General features: G+C 44.7%; 1 protein-coding gene across 1 annotated transcript in view; it reads left to right on the top strand.

Moving 5' to 3' along the window:
• Positions 1-18160, top strand: part of ext1b (exostosin glycosyltransferase 1b) — a 125610-nt gene extending 107450 nt beyond the window's left edge. The window contains exons 8-11 of the mRNA XM_083782003.1: positions 3982-4071; positions 7656-7816; positions 10690-10861; positions 12758-18160. Coding sequence (XP_083638129.1) covers positions 3982-4071; positions 7656-7816; positions 10690-10861; positions 12758-12943 — 609 coding nt within the window. The 3' untranslated portion in view covers positions 12944-18160. The remainder of the gene's footprint in view (positions 1-3981; positions 4072-7655; positions 7817-10689; positions 10862-12757) is intronic.
• Positions 18161-18533: the final 373 nt, after the last annotated feature.

The raw sequence follows: 18533 nt of genomic DNA, 5'->3' as shown, positions 1-18533 counted from the left end.
GACTTTTGTCACACTTGCCATAATCATGCATTCATTAGTTTGCTGCAATAGGCTGAGTCACCAAGAGGAGCGGTTGAATGTTGATTGTGTGTAGCGTCAGGCAGTCAGTGGGAGATATGATGTGCTTTGTGGAGAATAGAAGGGCAGCTGCTTATTCCTGTCGCTGGCTGCAGCTTGTCCATTTGAAAGGACGCTGATGCTTCCAGTGGCTGCCCCCTCTAGAGGCCTGCCCTCCTCCAGAGCCCCCTCTGGAGGCCTGCCCTCCTCTAGAGCCCCCTCTGGAGGCCTGCCCTCCTCCAGAGCCCCCTCTGGAGGCCTGCCCTCCTCTAGAGCCCCCTCTAGAGGCCTGCCCTCCTCCAGAGCCCCCTCTGGAGGCCTGCCCTCCTCTAGAGCCCCCTCTAGAGGCCTGCCCTCCTCCAGAGCCCCCTCTGGAGGCCTGCCCTCCTCCAGAGCCCCCTCTAGAGGCCTGCCCTCCTCCAGAGCCCCCTCTGGAGGCCTGCCCTCCTCCAGAGCCCCCTCTGGAGGCCTGCCCTCCTCCAGAGCCCCCTCTGGAGGCCTGCCCTCCTCTAGAGCCCCCTCTAGAGGCCTGCCCTCCTCCAGAGCCCCCTCTGGAGGCCTGCCCTCCTCCTGAGCCCCCTCTGGAGGCCTGCCCTCCTCCTGAGCCCCCTCTGGAGGCCTGCCCTCCTCCAGAGCCCCCACTGAGAGGTGAACAGTCTGTGGCCAGTGCTTTTCTAGCACTCTTAACGCTTTGTGAATGTGTGTGAGTGCGTGTTCTTGAGCTGGTGGGTTAGATGGTGGTTGACTTCTAGTGAATTCTCTGACTCTTCAGGGTCGTTTCAGCTTTCAGTATGAAAGACTTCCTCTCTATAAATAAACTCAACACTGATGTTTCAGACACTACATCCACGCCACAATGCAGGGAGAGAAGGTGACAGGGTGAAGGATGACAGCATCCTTCACCCTGTCACCTTCTCTCCCTGCAGCCCACACACCTACCACCTTGGCCTTGTCACCCTCACCCCTCCCACCCAGGGGTGTAGCTAATAAACCTGGGTAGTGCTACACAAGAATAGAGATCACGATTCTCATTTATTCCATAAAAAATATTTATATATAAAAAAAAAACTAAACATAAGAGTAACTAAAATGAATTGCCAACTAGTGCTGCACCATTCTTCATGATTCTTCACAAAATGAGATTGCACAGGTGTCTGAATCTATAGATCTCAATCTTTTGTCGATTAATTGTGCAGCACAAACCCTGACACCTTTGCTCCCAAGCCCCCTAATTAGTTAAATATGTCAAATGTGTGACCAATCTGCTAAATAAATGCTTTCCAATAGCTTTCTTGACAAAATTGGTCATAAAAGTGTCTAAATTTCTTCCAAACCAACTCCCTTGGGAAACTTTGTGACAGCTAGCTGCTGAAAATTGGGGCAGTTGTAGCATGTGACGGGTCAAACTAGCAGTTCTGGATCCTTTGCAAGCATTTGTTTTGCACGAAAAACACGCCTTGGGCTATGTGGGTGGTAAAAGCACGCCTTGGGCTATGTCATGGGTGGTAAAACACGCCTTGGGCTATGTCATGGGTGGTAAAACACGCCTTGGGCTATGTCATGGGTGGTAAAAACACGCCTTGGGCTATGTCATGGGTGGTAAAACACGCCTTGGGCTATGTCATGGGTGGTAAAAGCACGCCTTGGGCTATGTCATGGGTGGTAAAACACGCCTTGGGCTATGTCATGGGTGGTAAAAACATGTCATGGGTGGTAAAAACACGCCTTGGGCTATGTCATGGGTGGTAAAAACACGCCTTGGGCTATGTCATGGGTGGTAAAACACGCCTTGGGCTATGTCATGGGTGGTAAAACACGCCTTGGGCTATGTCATGGGTTGGAAAAACACCAAAAAGGTGAATACAATTGTGAAGAAAGCTAGTGGTAAGCATTTATTTGCAGATTGGTCACAGATTTAACTAAATAATAATAGTTTCAGTGACTCTCCTGACACATTTAATAAAATCCAATTTGGTTCCATTTGTACACTAAATGGAACAGAGCCTTAATTAGTAGAGGTGTAACATTATACATTACATAAATGGGTTAATTAGTAGGGGTGGAAGGTAAAAGGAGATATAGACAAGTTTCCAGTGTTTGTACACAGATGTGCAGTGAGTGTTTCCAAACAGATTCAAATCTAGCTCCACCCACCCTCCCCCCCGTCATTCTATTGGCAGAGCCAGGTCACTTCAGGCTATGGGGTTGTTGTTGGGAGGGACACAATGTATATTTGCGCAAATATTATGAATTACATACATCTTAGTTACAATTGAGTTGACACACTTTTTTTTACGCGTAACTGTACCATAAGCGCAAATCACACGAGTCCTGTGTGCCGTGGTCACAAATGACGAAGTGGCGGAGGCAGAGGCTCATGCTGTCAACTTTCTGTTTTATTTGTAATCGGTGGGTGCATATAAGCCACTACAGCATCGTTCATGTGAACTACTTTGTCCACGGTTATTCATTGTAATGATCAATATAGCTGATTTCGCTATGATGATGATCTATCATTCATCATAAACATACCATTTAATATGGAGAGTGTAGGTAAAACTAAGATATTGCTTTAGGGGAAAAATATATATTGCATCGCGTAATTCGCGTTGTCATTATAAAACTGTGCTCGGGGTTGGGGCTGAAGACACCCTCGCTGTGATTGGCTAAAACTCCGCCTCACTCCCCCACTAACTCCTCCCCCCCCCCCCCCCCCCCCCCCCCCACACCCCCACATCCCGAGCTATAAACACCTAGAACTCAAAACACCCCCAGAGGCAGCCAACGGTAGTGTCTGCCTGCAGGAAAACAGCCCAGCATCATCATCATAAGGGATGCTAGAGGGAAAAAAGGACAAAACTATATATATATATAGACAAGTTTGGCTTAAAACTTGTCTATATCACCTTTAACGATACATTACATAAATAGGGAAAAATAGACAACCTGGAAACCAGACAAATCTGCCGGATTTGCAGGAGAAACAAAAACGAACGTGTGCAGTGAGCGGTGCCTTTTATCATGATGAGGATGTATGATGTGAAGTTGTGAACGTCATCATACATCAGCCAATCAAATCATCCCGTGCCGTGCTACAAACACATTCCGTGCTCAAACGGACATACACACAAAGTAGTGCATAGGAGCGTCTGCACCGCTCAGAAATGCCCTGGGTCTGACTAAAATAGACATTGTGGGCACCGCTCAAACATGTATGTGTGTGTGTGTGTGTGTGTGTGTGTGTGTAATGTCCTCTGCCCGCCTATGAGGCACCATTTCGGGGCAGAGGAACCTCGTTCAGGCCCGAGTAAAACGGTATCATCCCCATCATAGAGGATGATGCGATCTCCCACCATGCAACAGCGCATTCTAGACAGCTTAGATTGGCCTTTCCACTTGATCTCAACCTTCGTCAAGGAAAATGTCTCTGGGTTGAATTTCCATAGGTGACTTAAGGTAGTTTCCTGGGTATCGCCACCAATTGTGTACAGCACTCCATTGTAGGCAAAGGCTGCATGCAGCCAGTGTCTTCCTGGACTAAGCTGTGCAGGTGTGTTCGTCCAGTAGTTGGTCTCAGTGTTAAACACTCACACCTGTGTGAAGTGAGGGGCGCTCTTATCGTACATCCTCCATTCATTGTCAATGGGAATGTCTAGGACAAAAAATTGCCGGTTTGCTCGTCCACATATGACGTAAATTCTCCATTCATTGTCAATTGTAATTTCATGTTTGTGTAAGCAGAACATCTACACTATAGCTGAATATAGCAACCCTCAAAAAAAGTATACAGTATGTTTTATTTGTTGAACTGTTTGTAACTATGAAATGATGTTGTTTTTGTCTTTGTTAGCAACATGGATGCAGATTGTTTTTTGAACCTCTTCAGAGTTGACCATGTGCTTCTCCCCATGTCGCCCTCTGCAGGTGATGAGCAGCAGGTTCCTGCCCTATGACACCATTGTAACTGACGCTGTCCTGAGTCTGGACGAAGACACGGTGCTCTCCACCACAGAGGTACGCTGGAACCATACAACGTGCCACTGCTTTTCAATTCAAGTCTAATTTTACCCATTCTGACCTGAGATCAGATTCATACGAGGTTTCCACCGGACACACACTGGTCTGATGAACCCATTCTGACCTGAGATCAGATTTAAAAAAAAGTCAGTCGCTCTTCGATTTTTAAAAAATAGCAGACCTACAAGCTCGTATCGCGCCACTCGGTGGCGCGATATGAGCTTGTAGATCTGCTATTTTTCAATAGGTAAAGCATAACATGATGCTAACACCAAAATGGGTGCCCGGTCAGAATGGGTTAATGGCATGAGAAAACATATGTTTACATTGCCAAAAGCAATGTCAAAGTCAAAATACAGTATAATAAAAGTTAAAACTGTTGAAAATGGAGAAAGTATATACTGTTGGGAGGGGGTACAGCATTTTGTAAACGAGAGCTATGTCACATTGCATGGTTATATACATGTTATATAGGGTTCAGGTTTAAAGCTTTTTTGAAACGAATAGCACCAACCTTTTGCAGTCATTGTGGGACAAATAGCAGCATTTTTCCTCAAAACTTTAAATATTATACAAAAGAAAAAGACTCAAATTTAAATGTGTGTACAGGTAGTAGTTCTGTTTCCATGTACAGTAGGTCTAGAGGTCTACTCTGTACAGGTAGTAGTTCTTGGGGTGGTTGTATTCCATCCGCTAACCTTCTATTATCACAGCAGTTCAAACCATTAGTGGCAAAGGCACAAAATAGCGAAAATAGCCGATCTACAAGCTCACAACATGTGGCTATGCAATGTGTAGATTTGCTCTTTTTTGCTATTCTTTTTAAATATTTTTTTGAAATGAAAATATATACTGTAAAATATTTCCCATTTTGCCATTGATGTCAGGTTTAATATGATTGAAACATTTGTTTGGGGTATACAATTGGCCTCTGTATTGGAAATACACATAGTGTACAAAGTACTGATAAGTAAACAAAAATCACACTCGTGGGAAGTTAGGGGCGCCCACTGTATTTATATCGGCCACATGGCGTCTTACGTCATAATGTAATGACCTAAACAAACATTACAGTCCATAGACTTGGCCGACAAACGATTTACGTTGTAAGTGCTCTAAACAAACATTGAAAACGACATAATAATGACATAATCTTCAAAAGCCATGCATTGGAGGGGCCAGCTTTGTATGGTTTTATGTATTGCAATGTGGTTGTCACAAAAAACCCCGAAGCACTCACTCACTGCACACCAGTGTGCGTCCGTCCGTCCGTCCGCACACTGTTTGGTGGAACCGCTGCCAGGATAGCTGATAGGATGGGGACGTGCAGACACAACAGTGGTTTTCCAAAAACCTGGTCCTGGGAGAGTCCTGGGAGAGTCCTGGCTGCTGTTGGTTATCTATCCTTACCAGGAAGTTAATTGGATTTTCACCTTGCAGAGCCTAGAAAACCAACAGTAGCCGCGGACGGTCCCTGTGGGCCGGGGGATGGAAGGAAGCCATTGTGCTACAGGAACAAGCACAAACACAATATAGACCAGAATGGGCACGGTATTTGTCATTGTCATTATCGCAAAGTAAACCCCCGACAGGGTGAAGCAGGACCGACGCAAAGCCGAGGCAGGAAATATTGATTAGAAAATGACGCTATTGGCTTACAAGGTTACACTTCCTCCACGACACAGAGTCTGAACAGCGGGTCCGTTATTTCTAAATGGTTATTTCTAAATAACAGACCGCAAGAATGCTTTGATTAGCCAATCATTGGATATTCAACAAAGCCGTGTAATAAATACACACATACGCGTTCCTCTCCTCTCCTGTTTGGTTTTCATTTCCGTCTCTCTCTATTTGTTACTTGCTACTGAAGGGACCGATGAGATGATGTCAGTGTTGGCCTGCCTCCAAGCCTTCACCGTCTGTGTGGCACTGCATCAGCAACCAACGCAGATTTCCCCTCGCCCCTCTCTCTCTCTCTCTCTCTCTCTCTCTCTCTCTCTCTCTCTCTCTCTCTCTCTCTCTCTCTCTCTCTCTCTCGCTCTCTCTCTCGCTCTCTCGCTCTCTCGCTCTCTCTCTCGCTCTCTCGCTCTCTCTCGCTCTCTCTCGCTCTCTCTCGCTCTCTCTCTCTCTCTCTCTCTCTCTCTCTCTCTCTCTCTCTCTCTCTCTCTCTCTCTCTCTGGCGCTTTCTCTAAATCTTTTTTTTTTCTCTGTGTGGGCCTCTTGAGACAACACAGTGTTTTAAAGTGTCCCTTCTCTCCAAATGCAGGCATGGCTGATCATGTTTTTCTCTCAATTCTTTCTATATCATAGTTTTTTGTGTGTGTGCCTCCCTCCCCATTTCCTTGTGAACTTAACTCTATCTCAGACTCCAAACTTCCATCCTGCAAACCACAGAAACTTTGTTTCACCGTTCTCTCTCTCTCTCACACTCCCCACTCACTTTCTCCATCTGCCCTCCTGTTTCCTACAATTAGCTCTCTTAATCACATTTCTCCACAGCCTCTTGTTCCATTTATATTGGGTGGAGACGGCTGTCTTAAAGGACCACTTCACCCATTTGAAACCTATCTTCATATAATTGGTCCTCACTAATGTATTTTCTTCCACTCAGTATGAGTCTCAGAGGAGGACTGTGGTCTGTTCAGAAACCAAGCTACCAGTGATGTCATGGATGGGGGATCTATGCTAATAGAAACTGCAGGCTTTAATTCTCTTCTTGGAAAGTTGGCATGCTATAATAGAAGCCGTTGTTCTCGCCTAAAATAATTGTTTGAAATGACCAAATCTGCCTACCGACTGGTAGTTGGGTTTCGGAACTGTCCCTACATATCCCTCTTCTGCAGCCATTCACTTCCTGGTTTACGGCCCGACAAACCTCCCTATTTTCTCGGAATCTAGGCTGCCTCCTCGCAGATTGATCATAACCGCGATGTTCTGTCCTAATTTCTGACTTCATCATGCATCTCGGTTACAATATTTACGCTTCTAAAGAGAGGTCAGACTTACGCTGGCGATGTAGTAATGGAAGATTTCACCTCCTGGTTTTGGTGGGAAACGGAAGGCGTGCGGTTTCAGAGTAAAATCTCCCTCATCTGCTTGGCACTCTAGTGCCTTTATTCTGAAAAATTCTGTTGGCACCAGAAGTGTTAAAGCCTAGTGCTAAGCGGTTTCTGCCTGACAGCATGACTGTGGCTAATCTCAAAGAGGAGAGCTAAACCATACAGTAGCTACTAAATAAGAAAATACAGCCGTGTTCTGATGTTCTGGCATTCTGCTGCAGTGTTCACAGCGGACGTTAAAGGACATGGCATCGTGTTGTGTAGTGCAAAGTAGTGCAGCGCAGCTCGCATCTGAGGTCTACTTGATTTTTCCCCTCTCTAATGCGTGATAAGATGGTTCCTCTGTTGCTAGTTCACAGAGGAATTGCTAAGGGTCTTTGGTGCCTTTTGTGGGTTTTTTGTTCCCCCTTGCCTGTCACTTTGGTCTCTTTTTCTCTTTTATGTGCACGCATTTCTGTGTCCTGGCTACACGTATAACTGTACATCCCTCGCTGAATCTCTAAACTCTCTTTCTCTCTCCAGGTTGACTTTGCCTTCACGGTGTGGCAGAGTTTCCCAGAGCGCATCGTGGGCTACCCGGCCCGCAGCCACTTCTGGGACAGCAACAAGGAGCGCTGGGGGTACACGTCCAAATGGACAAACGACTACTCCATGGTGCTGACAGGAGCTGCCATTTACCACAGGTAAAACAAAGCACACACAATGCCCCGCTGTTCCGTTCTATTTTGTTGTGTTCTATTTAGGCTGCCTTTTGTTTTCTGTGTTCCATTTAGCTCGACCCTGCTGTGTTTTTTTTTTTTTTTGTTCTCCTTTACCTTGTTCTGTTTCCAATTCAATACTATGGGGATCAGAGCTGTGCGTTGTACTTTTCTGTTATTTTCATTCAGTCATCCCACCATGTAATGCCTTGCACTTCATTTCATTGATCTGTACAGTAGATCTATTCTAGATGTTCACCCATTTTGCCATTTATGAGCATGTGGTTTTTGGAAATGTCAAACAACATTTCCCCGTGACCGTGTTGCATAGTTCCTGGGTTTAGCTGCATGACGACCCTGTCAGCTCTCATAATGGCGTCACTGAGCTGAGATGGGAGCAGTCTATTAAGAGAAAGCCCAGCCAATCACTTCAGCCCAGACGCTCAATCACTTTCAATAAGTCAAGCAATCAATCCATCCGGAGAAACTGGAGTAATCAGCCAATGAAAAGGGGGTGGAATCCATAGTTCTCTCAGGCATCTCTTAACGTGTCATTCCAAACTATATATATACGGCTTGTGCAAGGACGCGTTGTGATTGGCCAGTGCCAGCGGCGCAACACGGACCGAACGCTAGGGGGGGACATATAGTGGCGCCGCGAAGCGGCGCCGCCGAAAAATCCGTCCCCCCCGTCCCCCCCACCACCCTAGGAGAGGGGGGGATGGGGGGGTCTAACCACAAACGTGGGGTTATGGTTAGGGTTTGGGGTCGAACTACAGAGAGGTTGTTCCAGTGACTCAATGTACATACAAAACTGCGTTTTGGCACAGTTATTATTATTATTATGAATTACCTGGCTGTGATTCCTCCTCCTCCCCATTTGTCTCAAAACGTAAAAGTTTAACCACATTATCAGCAGCGCCTCGAACAGGTCAAAACTCACTGACCATCTGATCTGTAAGTTAGCCTATCCTATAAAATGTACAACACCTGGGAGGTTTTCAGGAGAGGATGTTTTAATGTAGTTTAGTTCAACCCATGCAACTCGAGAGGAAAGAAAAACCTGCAGCGCCTTACCTGGTCTTGACAGTTAATAGCGGCGTCGATCTCCTCCTTTCCCCAAATCCCCCAAAATAATAATATAATTCCCAAAGTGGGGTCCGGGGACCCCCAGAGGTACAACTACATGATAGTTTGTGGCATGTCATGTGGACGCTCTCAGTTTTTTTAATTAACATTGATTATCAATTGGAGTCCCACCGCTAGAAATGGTTAAAATAGGGTCCGTCCGAGCTGTATAAATCTTCTCTTATGGGGGTCCTTCTCTTCTCTTCAAATGGGGGGGGTCCGCAGGCTAATACGTGTCCATTTGGGGGTCCTTGACATGAAAAGGATAAAGTAAATCCATTCATCTATTGATCGTCTGACGGTGCCAAAGTGGTGCGTGACACCAAAAGTGGTGTCCTATTGAATTCTGTTCCTGTATTATTAGAATCATTACAGAGTGCAAAGCACATTGGGTCACTGATTGCGGTGTAACAACTCCCAACTTCCGAAAGTTGAGAGAACGGGCCAAACCATTTTGGGATTTAAACAGGGGTGGATCAAATATATGCTTCAAAATATATCGCGTTTATGAACGCAGGATTTCAAAAGTATTACTCCTAAGATAACTTTGGAGCCAGGGGGGGACCCCCCCAGCCAGGGGGGACCCACTAACACATCTGGGGGGGACCAATGTGAGGCTGGCAGGGGACGAAACCCCTCCGTCTCCTACCCTATTGCGCCCCTGGCCAGTGCAACGTTCGACACACTCGCTCACTTGCTCGCTCGGTGTCTCTCCAGTGGCTCAAGTTCGCTTGAGACGGCGGACCTCCGTCGCGGCCTAGTCCATAGTTATGGCCTAGTCCGCAGTTGTTGTTGGGCGAGAGGCACTTCCGCGTTGGCCACAGAAGAACAGTTGTTGTAGGGCGAGAGGCACTTGGCGTATATATGTATATGTATATATATATATAGAGTTGCGAATGTCGCTTAAAGGCTGCATTAAAGGCTGCATTAAATCTAGCTCATAGTTGGTCAGCCTTCCTACCTGGGTGCACCAATATCACTTATTTTCAAAGATCAAGCTGTGATCCTGGATCAGCAGCTCTGCATCCTCTCAGGAGGACTCTCAGGTGTATCATTGTTTATTATTAGCCATCTAACCTGAGCCTCCTCTCTCGCTATCTCTCTAACTCTCGCGCTCTTTCTCTGGCTCTCACTCTCTCTCTCTCTCTCTCTCTCGCTCCGCCTCCTCTTTCCCTTCCAATCCCTCTTTCATTTTTCCGCCTTCCTCTATTCCCTTTCCCTCCCATGTCTCCACTCCCTCCCTTCCTCCCTCCCTTCCTTCCTTCCTTCCTTCCTTCCTTCCTTCCTTCCTTCCTTCCTTCCTTCCTTCCTTCCTTCCTTCCTTCCTTCCTTCCTTCCTTCCTTCCTTCCTCCTCTCCTTCCATTCCATTACTCTTTGTCTCACACACACTTTCCCCTCCTCCCTCCCATGGTTATTATAGTTTTGCTTTTTTTCTTGAGTTTTAATTTGTAGGCCTATTTACTTTTTTTTCACTTGACTAGTTTTGATTGGGTTTTAAAGCAGATGTGCTAGTTCTCTACGCTTTTAGTTTGTTTTAGAGAGTTTTGTAAGCACATGACACAGTTTGTTTATATTTTCTTTTTTTGTATCGTCTTTGTGTGTGTGTCTGTGTGCGTGTGCGTGTGCGCGTGCGCGTGTGCGTATATATATATATATATATATATAACGTTTGTCAATTTAGGTTTTCATTATTTTCTAAAATGACCCTGCTTCCTCCCCGTACGTGCAGGTATTACCACTTCCTGTACACCAACTTCCTCCCCGTCAGTCTGAAGAGCATGGTGGACCAGCTGGCCAATTGCGAGGACATCCTCATGAACTTCCTGGTGTCTGCCGTCACCAAGCTGCCGCCCATCAAGGTCACCCAGAAGAAACAGTACAAGGAGACCATGATGGGACAGGTATGTACTAATGATGACCACGTGGACTGAAGTTCTCCGTCTTCACCACGGTCCGATTTCAGTCATTGGGATTCCACAGCAGCCAGTATGTTTTCTATAGAAGCGTCTCTTGTAACTGAAAATAGCCGATCTACAAGCTCACAACATGTCGCGCTACGACGTGGTGTGAGCTTTTAGATTGGCTATTTTCAGTTATTAACCCATTCTGACCTGAGATCAGATTCTAAAAATGTCTATTACATCCTGACAGTTTCATTATTAACCCATTCTGACCTGAGATCAGATTCTAAAGGTGTCTTCGATTTTTTTTAAATAGCAGACCTACAAGCTCGTATCGCGCCACTCGGTGGCGCGATATGAGCTTGTAGATCTGCTATTTTTCAATAGCTAAAGCACGACATGATGCTAACGCCAAAATGGGTTCCCGTACAGAATGGGTTCATTGTTAACATTATTTGAAGTGGTCAAACTAGAAATGGAAATCATGTTCTTCCATAAAACCGCAATGCTCTCGGATATATCATAAAATTAAAGCTTCAATCTAGAAAAATTGACATTTAGGACATCTAAACATCACAGTCCTACATATTAGTTAATTGTTTAGGAAGATGTTTTTTTTAGCTTTATTCCATGTGACCAAGATTTGTAGCTGTAAAAGTGACATTTTAACCCGCTTTCAATCCGGAATGCCTTTGGACATTGTGGGCAAAATATTAAAAACCTTTCAGAAATGTTTCCAAATATTAAAATAACGAAATAATCTGAAATGGGTGCTCTACAAGCTCACCCCATGCCGTGGTGGGGCAGGTTTAGGTCAGGAGTCTTCTGTGCTTCTCCCAAGAACAAGCAACGTTGAGTTGGTAAAACAATCTACACTACCGTAATTTCCGGACTATAAGCCGCACCTGAGTATAAGCCGCACCAGCCAAATTTAGGGAAAATCCCATATACAAGCCGCACCGGACTATAAGCCGCACCGGACAATAAGCCGCAGCTACGTTAGCTCAGAGCCTGAGATGGCTCTGCGTTAGCTGTAAAAATCCATAGATTAGCCGCACCGTTGTATAAGCCGCAGGGTTCAAATCATGGGTAAAAAGCCGCGGCTTATAGTCCGGAAATTACGGTAAATAAAATAACTGAAAAAGGAAAAAGGAGGGGACCAAGTACATACCCGTGGGGGACTCCGGTCAACAAAGTACATGTACTGTGTGTAGGGATTAGATAGTTAAGAATGTCAACCGTGTAATTGCGGTGTCTCCTCACTCTCCTGTTTTGCATGCCATCCTCCCTTCTCTGCCCTTGATCTTTCCTGAATGTATCAAAGAAATGGTATGAAATTGGAAAAAAGACAATCATAACTTGTTTTAGTGTCATTTTGAATCCTTATCAATGGTGCAGGCTAAAGTTCTCCGCAGTACTTCCCGAAATAGCCACCTGTGTTTGGGGGCCAAAACAGCTCTTTGGCATCGGATAAAAGCTTGAATTAAAGCTCTGTAAACATGGGCTGCTCTCATGAATAAACCAGAACAATTGCACACATTAGAGAAATATTAATTACACAGGCTGGTAATCTCAGTCTTTTATAAGTGGTTGCTCTATTGAGGTTAATTATCTCGAAGGTCTAGTTAAGCTCCATCAAAACTAGGCTTTGATCAAGTCAATGAATTGTAGGGATGACATAGTTATGTCAAGCTTTACGTGGCTGTTCCTTCAGGCGCCGTTACATGCAGCAAAAGCTCTGATCCAACCCATGATGTTTGACGACATGTCAATTTGCATTATCCAGTGGATATGTTGTATCTTAACGTGACTGACGTGATAGTTGACGTTCCAATCTGTGATCAAATCAGCGATGCATGCTCACTCTCTTCCTTCTCCCGATATCTTTCCTGACAGTCATCTAGAGCGTCTCGCTGGGCCGACCCCGACCACTTCGCTCAGCGGCAGACCTGCATGAACAAGTTCGCCAGCTGGTTTGGCGCCATGCCCTTGGTCCACTCCCAGATGAGGCTGGACCCCGTTCTGTTTAAAGACCAGGTCTCCATCCTCCGCAAGAAATACAGGGACATCGAGAGGCTCTGACAGGACTGGCGCCCCCTAGGTGGGGACCCTGTGCCGGGGGAGATGCTGCGAGAAAGAGACTCGTTCGAGAGCAGGAGGACTCGTAGTAGGACCACGGCAGGACAAATAGGGGGCGCTACAGCTCTGTCTTCCACTCAGCACATTGCCAATGACCACAATGCCGCTGCTGCTGCCAAGAATTGACAGAGGAAAGAGGGGGGGGAAATTTAACTAAAACAAGGAAAGCAAGCAGATGGTGTTCTGGATATGAAACTAAAAAGGAAACGCAAAACACCACACAAACACACACAGACAAAGAGATGATCATATTAACAGATGGACATGCCTAACGCCAAACAGTACCGTGTCCACAATGTGCAAATACGCAGCACACACTACTGACGATGAGAACTCTTGGATAAAATATTTTTTTCTATGGATGCCACAAAAATGAACGATAAGGATAACAGAGACCTTCCTACTTTCTAGGCACATGTACAAGACGGTAGAAGAGGGGAGGTATCTGGGAACGCAACCAGCCACAAAACCACCAATCCTACTGACCTGGGACTGACCTGGGCATTCAATGCAACCCCCCCCCCCCCCCCCCCACCACCACACACACACACACACTCCTCCTTCAACCCCTAAATCCACCCACATCCACCTCCCAAATCCATATCAGGATCCGTGACTGGACTTAACTTCTGACTCACTACCAAGCCTTGCTTTACGCCCTGGGAAACCCCATTCTTTTATTGTTTTCATCCATCAGTCTTCTGCCATTATTGTGGAAACGACCCCCAAACCCTTATCTCTCTCTCTCTCTCTCTCTCTCTCTCTCTCTCTCTCTCTCTCTCTCTCTCACACACTAGGTTTGGATCCGATACTCTGCCTTTTGGTATGTCAGTGTGGAAAAAACAAACTGCAGTGTCGGCTTCATGATTGTTGTGTGGTGTGCTGTGAAGGTTTATACAGTAAACCACCATTTCCTGATATTGTCAGCCAACTCACAGCCTTGAGGCAGTCTCAAAACATCCTGTCTGTCTGTCTGTCTGTCTGTCTGTGGCCCATTCCCTGATGTGCCGACAGCAGCTTTTATATTTGGTCTGCTTATCTGTTATCACTAAGTTTAAAAAAACCCATATCTGATTTTACATCTCATTTCCGCCCCATAAACTGTGAACAGCGGTTGTGCTATTTCTTTTTATTTTTCTTATTTTTTTTCCTTTTTTTGTTACTTTTATCAGTTTTCATTCTCTCCTCCAAACTTTCTACTTTTCAATTTGAAGTGTGCGTGTGTGCGTGTGTGCGCCTGCTTGCCTGCCTGCCTGTGCAGAGGTTGAAGAGGTGGCTCATCCAACCATAAACTCACGTACTTTTCCCTCAGTTTGAATGAAGGAAATGAACATTTCTAGAAGAAATGGAGCAGAACAGTGCATTCTAAACCAGACTCATTTTGTCCGTTTATTCCCCCCTGCGTGGCCTCAGTCAGAGTGCCGCCCTCGCAGCAGTAAATGGTACAATTTAAACCATAACGGGTCGTTATAGTGGCCTGGCGTTATTTCACAGCGTTTTAATTTTCAACGCATCAGTGCCATACTCTAGACTAGAACATTGACATTATGGGCTGCCTTTAAAATCACTTATTGCACATTACTGTACATTGCCAATGTCAGGTCGAGTGACTAGATCCTATCTTCAAGAAATGTCCCTTGGAATATTCCAGTTTCCTGGGCACCGTGGCTCTGCCTTTTTTGTGACATATCACCAGGCCTCATCTTCATTAAAATGCCAAAACGTATTCTTCAACATTCATCAGGGGGAGATACGTTTGGGCATTCACTTAGATGAAGCTATTTCATTTTGGAGGGCTGTTTTATTCCCAGGGCAACAAATATTTGATGAGGCTGTCTCACGTTATGGGCCATTCGGTCGTGGAAGCAGTGACCCTTGACCGCAAGTCCATTAGCTAACGCTAACCCTGGCTGGAAAGACGTTCCAAACGCCTTTCCCGTCCAACTAGCTAGTATTCGTGGCTATCGTTTGTCCATTACGTATGTCCCTCCACATGATAAGCCACCGCTATATTGGAAAACGGGTCAAATTGGAAAATGAGCTTGCCGTCTTGTCTCTCAATTGATCTATTTGAAGGTAGCGGCTATTTGAAAAACATTGCCTTCCTGCTGTACTGTAATGTGCTTCCATTATTAGGACTATATAGTCGCTGTTGGACAGAAACCTTGTACTGTATGTCCATATTTCACCTTTTTATTATGCTATGGCGTCACACAGAAGTAGCAAAAAATTGCAGATCTACTGAGACGCGTTGTGAGCTTGTGGATCTGCTATTTTTTTATATATATATTAAGTGAAAGTGGTTAAGTGTGTTTGTGAGCTTTATAACTATCGAACCAGTACATCAGAACACATCTTCTTTTTTCCATTTCCTGAAAAGAGACCGTTTTGGACATACAAGGTTTCCACGCGACAGCCACGATATGCATTTTTCATGCCAGACCTCAAGTAGCCCGACTCCACCAGATGAATGAGAGCTTTTACTGTGCTGTTACTGGCCTTTCTGTCACAAGGGACTGAAGCCCCATTTATTCTTTGTCATACGACGCTATTGCATGATGAAAATAGCCAATCTACAAGCTCACAATGTGTCTCGCAACGCATTCTGAGCTTATTAAATTAGGCAGGATAATGTCTGAGCCAAAGCAGTGGTATCCTCCTGCTAACAAATACGTGTCACTCGACCATTGCCATTAATAATGTTTCACATTTTATTTCCTGGTGTTTATGTGAGTGGGTCTTTGTGTAGCTGACGTGTAGGCCTCAACACCGCCTAGGAGCTGGTGATATTACACTATCATTCCTTCTTGTCTTGTCTCAACTGTCTTATTGTCTAAATCTGTTGTGTGTCATATGTGACAACAAGTGATTCTACAGCGCAAATGATTTCAGCTTAACTAATGGCATATCACAGAATTCCTGGTTATTTTTTTCCTACTCTGTACATGCTTTTCATATCATGTTTTTATTCACTTTCTTGTAATGTACTTGCACATTGGCCCATGAGTTCGGAGTCTGATTTGCTTGCCAGGAGAGATTTATGTTTTTATCTGATGTGGAGTTGCACCAAGGCTTGTATCTATCAGCAGAAAGCATTCATCTCAGTGATTGTGGAACAAACATGCACACACGCACACACACACACGCACGCGCACACATGCTCACATCTGGTCCCCGTTATGTGTTCAGTGGAACATATTGTTTGAATTCATGTCAAACCTTTTATATCTCTGATTGCTTCAATTGTTGTTGATCATCTCATGAGCAGACCCCCCAAACCCCCGCCCCCTTTCCTCCAACCTCTTCCCAGCTTTTATGCGACAATTTCACAATACCAGACATTTCAAATACCCTGGAACACACTGTATTGTATATAAGCATATATTTATTTTCACAGGCAAACAAAACCAGACTACAGTATGCAGACGTCAGGGTGACTGAAAACCATAAGACTTTTTACAGTGTGTTGCTGAGGGGACTTTTACGAGGAAAAGGGTGATTTGATTTAGTTTTTTCCTTCACTGACACCAATATACCTTTGTTATATATTTTTTTTCAATCTGCCTTTGTGTCTTTCTAAAACATCGCTCATTCTCGCCAATTCTGCTCGTATAGAATCCTCTAAAGAAATGGATTTCCGGACGTATAGCAGAGAAAAACCTTGGTGCAGAAAGCAAAGAATAGATGATATTATGGGCGAATGACTTTAGAATTGGAAGGAAGCCTGAATCATCTTGGCTGCTATCTGAAGCAAATATTTAAGTCCAATGAGGACTATCAGTCGCTGCAGAGTGCCGACAGAGACGTGAAAAAGAATATGCAGCTGCGTCCCCTGAACCAGATGGAAAACATTTTCTCTTTTCTGCTGTAATCTCTTCCCCCGTCCACACAATAATGGCTCTGAGACGGTGACAGTAATGTCTTACCTCTCACGGCTTGTTTCCAGTTCAAATGACTCGACTATTGGGGAACTACTTTTATCTCACAAATGGAAATACTGCACACCATCCAAAGTTCCAACGCTTACATTAACCACTTAAAACCCCAGCATCCGTACTGTGTGGGGGGAAACCTTGGCAGAAAATAGCAGATTTACAAGCTGAAACTGCAACACATTGTGAGCTTTTAGACTGCTTGTAGTAGTAAAGATATTCGGATATCGGAAACATAAAAGTCACCACAATAGAGCCCTGTGGGACTCCAAGTCAGCCAAGTTATAGGGTTTAAGTGGTTAAATGCAATTGATTCTGTTTTGATCTTGTCCGTGCAGAGAAACCTGAACTATTATTCCTGCCGTTATAGCTGGACATTTGATGAAAGGGAGACATGCAAATTTGCTAATTGAAACCATAAAGACTGATTTATTGCTTATTTTCAGTGTCTCTCACTAGGGCACAGCCAACTATAAATCAAGGTGTAATTCTATGCTTAACACGGCTGTCAGAAGGATTTGTCACGACGTGCCAGCCATTTGTTTTAATGGCAGTGGCAGAGTGTGTGCAGGATACTGTACTTGTCTGTCCTTAATTTGTGCCTTTTTTATGTCAGCGTTTGAGTTCTCCATTCACCACGCCATCACTGTCTGCCATATGCAGAGATATAGGTATTAAATTCAGCAGCAGCACCACCACTGTTTGGTGGTTTTCAGCTGAATTTATATTCCATCGCCTAATGGTGCCGCTTGCCAGAAATAACTAGATTTTCAAGCTTACATACAGCGCATCGCAGTTAGCGTGAGAATCGGTTGTTTTCGGCAAATGACACCGTCGTACTAATGAATATAAATGAAGCATAATTTACCCATCCCTGTCCACATACACTGGATCTATCCCAGATTCCAACCTGTTATACCCCCCCTCCCCATCAGTATTTTGGACACTGTTGCTAAAACGACGATGCATGACCACTTCCTGTTTTTGGGATTATTTATCCGTGATTGACTTATCACGTAACCAATCGGCAGGTTGTTCTGTTGACTAGAGAGGACTTTTTTTTTTTTTTTTTTGCTCAGTCAAGCCCAGCTGTCCTGATGCCTTCTCCTCCCCCTACCTTGTAATTAACTGAAGACTTTTATAGAGGTCACGAATGAAATAGAGAAATGCCAATTTTGTAAGAATGATTTATAAAAAAGGAATAAACTCATATTTGATGATAACAGTGTGTCCTTGTTGTTTGTGCCTTATTGTATGGGTACCAGTGACACCGTGGCCATATTTCTCATCCTACGTTTCCATCCAAGTATGATGATGCAAAATGTCTGTCGTCACCGTGTGAATATGGTGTGTAGCTAGTGGAGAATCTTCTCCATACAAATGTGATCAAACATGCCTGGCCTTATCCAAATTGAATACTTCGTATTGTAAAGAAGCATTTTCACTGGGCTTATTTTTCTCATGGCATAATAGTGAGGCTACTAAATGAACACACATTCCATTTGTACAGTAATAATAATAGTCATCCAATACACTTGCACAGAGAGATATAACGAACACATCAGTATGGGACCACTGGAGAGGGAGGGGGGATATTAGTC

Source organism: Protomyctophum parallelum, assembly GCF_964188405.1.
Source record: "Protomyctophum parallelum genome assembly, chromosome: 1".
Classification (NCBI taxonomy): Eukaryota; Metazoa; Chordata; class Actinopteri; order Myctophiformes; family Myctophidae; genus Protomyctophum; species Protomyctophum parallelum.
Note: the sequence above shows the minus strand (reverse complement) of the source record. Positions and strands in the feature narration are given on the sequence as shown.